At 47.5% G+C, this 9,654-nt stretch overlaps 1 protein-coding gene and 1 pseudogene across 2 annotated transcripts in view; both read right to left on the bottom strand.

The window, feature by feature from the left end:
• Positions 1 to 4,313: 4,313 nt before the first annotated feature.
• Positions 4,314 to 4,849, bottom strand: LACBIDRAFT_255972 (annotated as a pseudogene; the record flags this gene model as incomplete). Its single annotated transcript has 3 exons — positions 4,314 to 4,521; positions 4,574 to 4,757; positions 4,816 to 4,849. Coding segments are annotated over 3 exons (426 nt in total), but the record flags the coding sequence as incomplete, so codon positions are not given.
• A 617-nt stretch (positions 4,850 to 5,466) lies between these two features.
• The window catches only part of LACBIDRAFT_315296 (uncharacterized protein), a 6,521-nt gene continuing 2,333 nt past the window's right edge, over positions 5,467 to 9,654 (bottom strand). Inside the window, 15 exon segments of the mRNA XM_001889548.1 lie at positions 5,467 to 5,482; positions 5,495 to 5,729; positions 5,777 to 6,059; positions 6,106 to 6,139; positions 6,194 to 6,240; positions 6,296 to 6,427; positions 6,486 to 6,545; positions 6,655 to 6,670; positions 6,746 to 6,771; positions 6,826 to 6,839; positions 6,901 to 6,929; positions 6,987 to 7,025; positions 7,073 to 7,087; positions 7,141 to 7,160; positions 7,215 to 7,247. The gene's annotated coding sequence lies outside the window, so the exon portion shown is untranslated.

The raw sequence follows: 9,654 nt of genomic DNA, 5'->3' as shown, positions 1-9,654 counted from the left end.
ACGGCTCAAATGAAGTGAAGAGTTACATTCATGACACCTTCGCTACCTGAAGATCTGGAGCTACATACTTATGGTGGCTTAGTGCATTGTAGAGGGGTTAAATAAAGACCTGGCCCACTGTTTTGTCAGGCTTGTTTGAAAAGTCATGCACAAAGGCTGAGAACATGGCAAAATATAACTAATCCTTTGACAAAAGGACCAGTATGCCTTCCATAATTGAGGAGGGATATTTTTTATACATTTCCGCCGGTCAAGACGCGAAAGAACGAGGCGCAGGACCGTCTGAACTTCTGAAAAGCGCAAGGGAAAGCTGTGCTTAGTCAGGTGACTAGTCACGTCACGCCCAGAAAAAGAATTTTCGGTGTTCACGGAATTATGCAAACGGCTGTAGACATAAACCATCACTATCTTGCTACCAAGCTCGGTGATCAGCGTCCTATGTCCACTGCTGGTAAGACCAAAGGGTGAGCGCCCTGTACAATGCTCCCTCCTCCACAGGATATGAGAGCCCGTCCTCTGGGTTAACGAGGGTCTGCCTAGGACTTCTAGGCAACCCTAGGAGACGAGCGCGACCTCAACAGTCGCGTTCTCTCCAATTACTTCTATTCATCGACACTACACTATGACAAGCTACTACGGTACTACGAGACTCCATCGCACGAAGTCCCCGCACGCACTGAGGTTTCACAGGTTATCCCCACTGGCCCCAACACCTTCTTTGGTCGTGCTGCCTCGCTCGTGGGCCAGGATGATGACACCACTGGTCACTTGCAGAAGATTTTGGCTCAAATCGGATCTTTCTGTCTTGTCACCATTGGTGTCTTCGTCATTGCGGAAATCTTTGTCCTGTACGCTGGCTTCAGGTACAGATATCGCGATGGTCTCGACAACATCCTCGTTCTTCTCATCGGTGGTATCCCCATTGCCATGCCCACCGTCCTCTCAGTCACCCTCGCCGTCGGCGCTCAGCAATTAGCCAAGTACAAGGCCATCGTTACACGCATCACCGCCATTGAAGAGTTGGCTGGTGTTACTATCCTGTGCTCTGATAAGACCGGAACCTTGACCACCAACAAGCTCACCATCGACCGCAACACTATCCAGACATACGGCCCCTTCTCCGCGGAGGATGTTATAATCCTTGCCGCTTACGCCTCGCGTGTGGAGAATCAGGACGCCATTGACACGTCCGTCGTTCAAGCACTCGGAGATACAGCCCGTGCTCGTGCCGGAATCAAACTGCTCGACTTCAAGCCATTCAACCCCATCGATAAGTGTACCGAGATCACATACCGTGAAGAGTCAACCGGCAAACTTAAGCGTGTCACCAAGGGTATGACGGGTATCATCATCGAACTTTGCACGCGCAACAAGACCGAGGAGCTGGAGGAGAGGTTGGAGAAGGACGTAGAAGACTTTGCTATCCGCGGTCTCCGTGCCCTGGCTGTCGCTTACGAGGAATTGGATGGTGATGATCATGACGCTGAGGGTAACGGGTTTGAGCTGATTGGTCTCCTGGCTATCTTTGATCCTCCCCGTGGTGATACCAAGCAAACCATTGATGATGCACTGGCTCTTGGTGTTCGCGTCAAAATGGTCACTGGTGATCAACTTGCTATCGCCAAAGAAACCGGCCGCCGTCTTGGGCTGGGAGACCACATGTACCCTGCGAAGGTGTTGAAGGACGGCCCCGCCCCCGGAAACAAGTTCAGCAACCTTGATCAGATGATTATGGATGCTGATGGGTTCGCTGGTGTGTTCCCTGAGCACAAGTACGAAATTGTCAAGCGGTTACAAGGGCTTGGGCATTTGTGCGCGATGACGGGTGATAGTGCCAACGACGCCCCTGCTCTGTCTCGTGCCAATGTCGGTATCGCTGTGGAATGTGCAACGGACGCTGCTCGTGGTGCTGCTGATATCGTGCTCACGAACCGAGTCTTTCCACCATCGTCCACGCCATCCGCCAATCCCGTATTATCTTCCAACGTATGAGGAACTACTCGAACTACGCGTGCGCCGTCACCATCCGTATCGTTGTGTGTTTCGCCATCCTGTCATTTGTGTACAAGTTCAACTTCCCGCCGTTTATGATTCTGATCATTGCACTCCTCAATGATGAGACGATCATGACACTTTCGGTTGATCATGTGCTTCCCCCTCTGACGCCGGATAGTTGGGATTTGGTTGAGATTTTCTCGTACGCTTTTGCATATGGTATTTACCTCACTGCGTCCACGTAAGTTCGTCGTACCCAACTTATCAATTTCACGGCTGACATTTTCGAACACTAGCATTGCCCTCGTCTGCATCATCATCGAGACCAACTTCTTCCAAGACAAGTTCGGTGTCTCCCTCGACACCGCACCTCCTATCTCGCACAACGACCCCAAGCTGCACATGATTGTCTACCTTCAAGTTGCTATCATCTCACAAGCCCTCATCTTCGTCACCCGTTCGCACGGCTCCTTCATGGAGCGGCCCTCTACAGCACTCATGGGCGCGTTCTGCTTTGCCCAATTCATCTCGACCATCATTGCTGCGTACGGTGACATGGGCTTCACTAAGATCTCTGGTGGTTGGATCAGCATTGTTTGGATCTGGGTGGGTATCTTTTCTCCAGTCACGCGTTAACCTTATCCTGACATATCGTATATATAGAACATCATCTGGTTCATCCCTCTGGGCTGGGTTAAATTTGGAATGAAAGCCACCGTTATCAAGGCTATCCGCAAGCGTCGTGAGCGCATTGCCCAAGAAGTGGCTGCCACCGGCGTCCCACCCACCCGCACCCAATCGCGCGCCGCGTCCATCCACGAATCGCTCTACTCGAATCGTGTGTCGTTCATCAAGCGTGCGGCACGTAAAGTGGGCTTTGGCGGAAAGATCTCGGCGAAGCCTGAGGAGCTGCACCGATTCAGCTCTATTCAAGCCCAGAGAGTTGGCCAGACGCTCGCGAGGAATCCGAGTAGGATTGGTGGGACGGCCCCTGTATAGTTTTCCTTCTTTCGACGAGCATAATAATCCCTATAGACGGAAGAATCGAATCCAATTGCTTATAAACCATGGGGGAAAAAAACCGAAAAATACAGTCACCCACCATACCGAACATAATTCAGGCAACTACGGGACAAGGGCGGAGGGACCGAAGGGATCTTGGAGCATGGCGACCCTTCGACAGAACTGCGAATGAGAGCTGGAGAAATTTGAATGGCTCAGGACTAGCTTATGGACTCAGGGAATAGAGTACAAAATGAACAAATTAGTGAAGAGAACTGAGAAGAAGTGAACGTGGTTTTAGGCGGGGAAGCTCAGCTTCCTATTCCTCCCCAGATTCATGCGCGTTTTCCCCGCTGAGATTCACACCTTTCTAATCCTTCGTTCCACCTTCTTCGTTGCCTCTTCCTGACCATAACTTACAGCCCGCTTCCCATTCCCGCCCTTTGACTGAACGCAAGCAAAGTTAACCACCCGGACATTCTCCGCTAAACAGAGGAGATTACAGAGGGAAATACCGTGACTCAGTTCATCTCCCTTTAAGCCCATAAGTTCCTTTGAAGGGTGTTCCTTCCTTCCTTCTTTTTGCCCTGCGTTGACGGAGTCCATTTCTCGTATCACCACTTAATTTTCTACCTCCCTCGCATTCTACCCCTCCCGCCATTTATTCCATTCTTTTTTTACGCCTTTCATTCAGAGCCGACTCGTCTCCCGACGGGTTTCCGTTTGTTTTGCTCCGACCGACTCCACAGCGCATTCTCGTTTGCTTTTCTTTCTTTCTTTCTTCCCTTCCCTTCATAACGCTTCCCTCTTCCTAATTAACGCTGTTCCTACGCGCTCCCAACACAGTGACAGTGCCTGGGTTTAATTACCCTCCCGTTTCGAAAACGTCTGCTTCCCTTTATCTCTCCCTCACCCATGTGCCGTTGGTGTGGTCCTCCCGCTTTGCTTCCTTCCGTTAAAAGAGTGGTGCGGTCATCGCGCATCCATCGCGTCATCATTCCCTTTTCTGAGGTTCTTCTCCATGGTTCTTTTTGTCCCTTTTGATCGATATACTTCTGTTGAATGAGCGCATAACCTTCCGACACCCTCCAGCAGTGTGCTATCGAGCCAGGTTGAACGAGGAAAACGGCGGAGAGTCATGGATTCACCCAGAAGCTGAAAACTCTCCCAGCGTACATTCACATGTCCATACGGTCCTGGAACGTGAAGAGAAATAGAGGTTGCAAAAAAGCTGATATAAAGATGGAAGGCATACGATCAAAATGCATGGCCATACTACAAGTTTTTCGTCATAATAGGACTCATTACCATGCCCTTTAATCCCTGGGTCCGCCTCTTCCAACACCAGCGAATTGGGGCCTGAAGTTATCAGGGGCACCACCCTCCTTCTTACGATAGCCATCGAGGCCGCCACGGGGAGCACGGTAGGCATCCTCTCCTCCTCCAGGGCGAACAGTGGCGGGGCGTGGGGGACGTGCAGCCTTTTTGTGAGTAGCGGGCACAATTTCGGCAGGGAGGTGGAGCCTGGAGCCGTTGGCGTTAGAAGGGCACAAGTCATTGCAAAGAGAAAACGCACCATTCACGGAGATACTCCACAACCTCAGGGGTGAGAACGTGGTAGTACTACTGCCACGAGAATTGGGTCTTGACGTAACCCCGGGAGGTCAAACTCTGTAGAGCCTTGACGACCTGGAGATTGGGTACATCGAGCTCTTCGTGCTTCGGCGCGTTGAAGTCTTTTTTTTCGCAACTAGGACACCCTCTATATTCCCAACGAGGTTTTAGAAGGCGGAAAGGCATTGAAAGATCAAGACGCACCCTTGAAGAGGTTCTCGTAGATGACGCGCCTATTCTATTTCGACATGATCATGCTGGGCAGGTGGGTTTATTGAGGCGGAAGCTGAAGCCATATCATCAAATTCAACGCCATTCCCAACGAGAGTGTTGAAGGACGTACTGCGAAGCTTGCATCGCACTTGTTTCCGGCTGTGAAAAGGATGGTCAGATATCATCCAAACGGAAAATGGCCAATCCAGCACACCGCACCCCGCAAAACGGCGTAAAATGAGCGTTCATGGGTTCTAAGGGGCGATTGGCAAAGAATTAGCTACTTACGTGGCGGATTTTGAGGACGGCCTTGGAGGATTCTTGACTGACGTTGACGACGATGGGCAGAAATCGGAAAGTTAGTGTAAGTTTGCAATTGTTTGCCAATCAACGCGAGTTGCTTTCGACCCCGGAAGTGAGCCAGGAGCTTGGGTACGTGGGCCTGGTTCTGTAAACGTTGGAATGAGTGACTTCAACGCTCTTCAACGCAGGCGCCTTTCGGGGATTTGCGACTGGACACACCACCTTTGAACCGAACATTGGAGGTATGTCATATGTAATAATATGTAGATGTCCCAATTCCGATTAGTCCTATTCCACGTCTCAATTCTGCACTCCAAGGCTCCAGCTGAATCTCGATACCGCGACACCGAAGTAAATACTAAAAACGAGTACAAATTTTCAGGCACAAGCAGCATCTCAGAGGCACCCAAAAGTTAATCCACCACTCCGGGCTCGTCATCTGTCACGGTGTTATGGAAGATAAGAGTCGGAAGCTTGTCAGGCTGCCCACATTCTTCTTCGAAAGGAAGATAATACGCCTCTCGAAGATTAAGAATCAGGCGGCAGCCTAAAACTCTCGAGAATAATTGGGGTAAGCCGTTGGCGACTGGCATGTAATAACGCTGCGAAAAGATGAGCGCGAAGAATATCTAAACGTCTGATGCCTTACCGTTGGTTGAGCCCACCCCATGATACTGAAGATCCCTATGAAAAAAGCGCTATTTCGAGGGTTGAGCACGACGCACGCATTGAAATGTTTCTTACATCATGGGAAACAGAATACTGTCGCGCAGCAGGATTGAATGTAAAGGAAATCTGTTTAATGAGGGAAGTGATCTTGTTTCCTTGAAGTAGCTTAAGCCAGCTCGTAATCCCATTAGCAGGATTAGCAGCTCAAGCACAAATATTGGCGTCCACGATATTAAATACCAGCTTGGAGAAAATACTAGGCATACGGGGATGTTTCCTTGAGAAAAAGGAAGACCCGAGGAAGAAGGGGGAGGGAGGCCTGAGGGAGGATGACCTGGAGGACCGCCTGAAGGAGGAGGACCTGGAGGACCGCCTGAAGGAGGAGGGCCTGGAGGACATGGAGAGGAAGGGCCCGAGGAAGTAGGAGCATTAGATCCACCATGAGCTGGATAAAATGAGGATAAGTAATCGATATGACTTATTTCATTAAAAAAATTACAGGGGAGGTCACGCAAGTAAAGCGCGTCGGTCACCACCATCGAGATTATTTCAAGGGCAAATAGGATAGACATCCAAATTGTTACCTTTCTTGAATTCTTGTACAGGCAACAGATTCGATATAGCATAATGGCTGGGTTGGTCATCGACTCAAGTCAGTCAGTGATAATGGTAGTATGCCTGCTACGAACCTTGCATCGACCAAATCACAACATGGGATCCCCATCCTTGAACCTTTGACGCAATATTACCTGCAAGTTATCAGCCCGTTGGCGTTATTCTTGAGAGTGGTATTTACGTACATCTAAGCAATTGTATGAGTTGAAGCTAATTGTCATGCAGAGGAAGAAGTCTAGACTCACTCCTGAGACACATTCTTTGCAAGGAAAACAGGAAGTGGTAAGTATTGAAGTTAAACGTTAAGGAGTAGAGTAAATTTCGAACTCACGTCCTGGGGGGAAAATCGAAGTATCAAAACTTGAACGAAACAATTAGCTTAACGGCTCTAAGTTGAGAAACGATATTCCCCACCTCTCGCCAAGTATCTAACAACGCCTTTGAGCAAAACGTAATCATAATAACGGAAATGTCAGAATTTTCGCGTACAAGGGAACGGCTTCGCCTAAGTATCGATTCTGAAAACCCGATCGTTCATGAAATCAATACCCGAAGCTCAGGTACGAAAAACGTACAATTATGAAGAAGACATTCACAGCGGACCATTTTTTCTTCTGCGAACACAATCAATAGCAGGTCTCGCCCCCGCATTTAACCATACCCAGATGAGCTCGACCTAGTAGCGACAAGGTAAGAGAAGGTCGGGCGCCAGTAACAAGTAAACCTCACCTCTACGTCCAATGTTATGACTAGAATACCCAACTGTTAGCGTTCGTTTGAGAAGGAATTCCTAAAGAACTGACCGTGGTCATAAAGAACCGCAGCCGTGATCGCGACTGATTCGGAAAAGCTATTAGCAACGGAAGCAACATGTTGCTTGATGAACGTAAGTACCTTGGAAGTATGTTTGGAACTGTGCCTGTTGGGTAAGGCTGGCGAAGCTGGATCCAAGCATTCCATCCATATGGATGTAAGAGGGAGAAGGAAAGTGATAATGACCGCTCTCAACGTGGACGTTTTGAATGCCCACAAACAAACGCTCACCGTGACAGACCTCGATTTCCGTCAATACATACTTAGGGTCATCCGAGTCGAATTTCAATGGGGAGAAGATTTTCGGGTAGTGCCGCAGATCCTCAAGGTTTTTAGACCCTTATCTGGCTCTTACAAGGGGTGGGAAAAAAAATTATCGTGCCGAACTCCTGACTCCTACTCTCCAGCGACTACTTGGCGACTACTCCACCAGAGTGAAGTTACCAGACGATACTTCATCTCGTAAATAACATCCACATGTTTTTTAAGGCGATTCCATACAGATCGAAAACTGTATCAAGTCAGACGAGAATAGACGAGAACCGAATATTTGACTTGCGAAGTCGAGGCACGGGATCAAGGGATCTGCAACTCCCGAACAAGAAAATTGGTTTCAAATTTAAACACAAAAACGGTGACCTACGGTGACTTCCTGAATCAATATAACAACTCAGGTTGCTTTACTTTTCATGTGGGAAATCCTCCTCCATAGTGACGCTGCCTACTAATTCTACACGATCTACGTCCCCTTCATTCAGTTTACAAGTAGATTTGACGTGGACGACTGTCACGACTGATGCTTGACGCGACGGGGCTGGTCTCGTTGTCTTTTGAAGTGAAGTTGTCAGTGACGACGCGTCAGCGGTCGTCACCAGCAGTAGAAACAAAAGTCGGGTCAAGTCATCCACCGACCATTAAGTAGCTGTTGCGGTCGATCTCGTGCGCTGGGGCCTTTCAAGTTTCAAGGGTCGTTCTGCAAAGATCGTGATCAGGCGACGCCACAGCGGGAGTCGCCGAACATCAAGCTGAATAATTGGTTATTGTCAAAATGTTAGGGTGCTCAGCGCTCAGCCTCAGAGGCCCTAATTCCATATAAAAATAGATCCGAATCGATACTCACCATGGTAATTTGGTAAGTAAAGGTCCAAGAGTGAACAAACATGAAGAAAGGTGCAGGTGGAATTTCCAAATTCTCTGCGATAATCATCGGATTTGTAACTCTCCGTTCAGATGCTACTACGTATCTGCGAACGCACGTCAACAAACCGCAGGTGTTTACGGGACTGATAATTACACACAGAATGAATCCTTCTGCAAAATATCAATTCTATAGATTTAATTTTCTTCAAAGTTCAATATTCAGAAGCAGACACCTGAGACAGGGTCCAATTTGTGATCCGGACAAAGGTACCTCCGTATTTGTAAACACTTGCAGAATAATAAAGCAAATGTGCATCCCAAAAACATTGAATGTCAAATTTTCAAAATGAAGAACAATAAGAGCATCAACCACATCTAATCTGCATATTTAAACAATTTCTTTAGGAAATAGTCTTTGTAGCCATGGCAACCCCACTCAACTGACAAATATGTTAATGAATAAAACAAAAGAAATGGCCAGTCAATGTGAGTGACATTCTTATTGTTCACCAATTTGAAAATTTGATAATCAATGTTTTTGGGATGCATTTTGACTTTATTATTTTACATGTGTCCACAATTATGGAGGTACCTTTGCTCAGGTCACAAATTGGACCCTGTCTCAGGTGAGACGACGTAAGGTAAGGTAGACGACAACCATACACAACCAACCCTCTGTGACGTGACATAACACTCCTTTTTTGGCAAACAGAAATGAGAAAGTCGAAGAAAAGGCCATAACAATTCTGTGCATAAAGTTAGGCAAAATCAATGACCATAGAACTATTAGAATTAGTGCTCTAAAGATATATACAAATTTATAAAGTAGGAGAATGAAAATTGGGGGAGGAGATACAAAAATACTATGGTAGGTTCCTGAAGCTCAGATTGACCATCAAAAGCCTTCGTCGCATCGAAGTTTCAATCCAAAATTGACTATAATGAATTCCTAAAGGTTTCATATCTTGCGGGGGTTGTTGTTCTCTGATATTTGTTAGTTAAGACGCGTCCTTGAGTAATTGAACACCCAGAAATAGAATCCCTCATTCTCCTTTGCAGTTTTAGCTTTTTGTTGTTTTATCACCTCTATGTAAGTTCTATGCTCTGGACTGGAGGTAATTGCTTCGCTTAGGCATGGTTCTGGCCTAATGAAGAGGATTTGCGTGTGTGCCTTCAAATTGACGCGTCGTGAAGTATTTTTGTTTCTTTTCCCTCAAATTTCGTTTTACCGCTTTAATTTTTTTTGTACTCCATGAAATCTGCATTCGGCTCAGTTCTATGGTTCCGATA

Source organism: Laccaria bicolor, genomic scaffold (genome assembly GCF_000143565.1).
Source record: "Laccaria bicolor S238N-H82 LACBIscaffold_69 genomic scaffold, whole genome shotgun sequence".
NCBI lineage: Eukaryota > Fungi > Basidiomycota > Agaricomycetes > Agaricales > Hydnangiaceae > Laccaria > Laccaria bicolor.
This window is presented reverse-complemented; position numbering and strand designations above follow the sequence as displayed.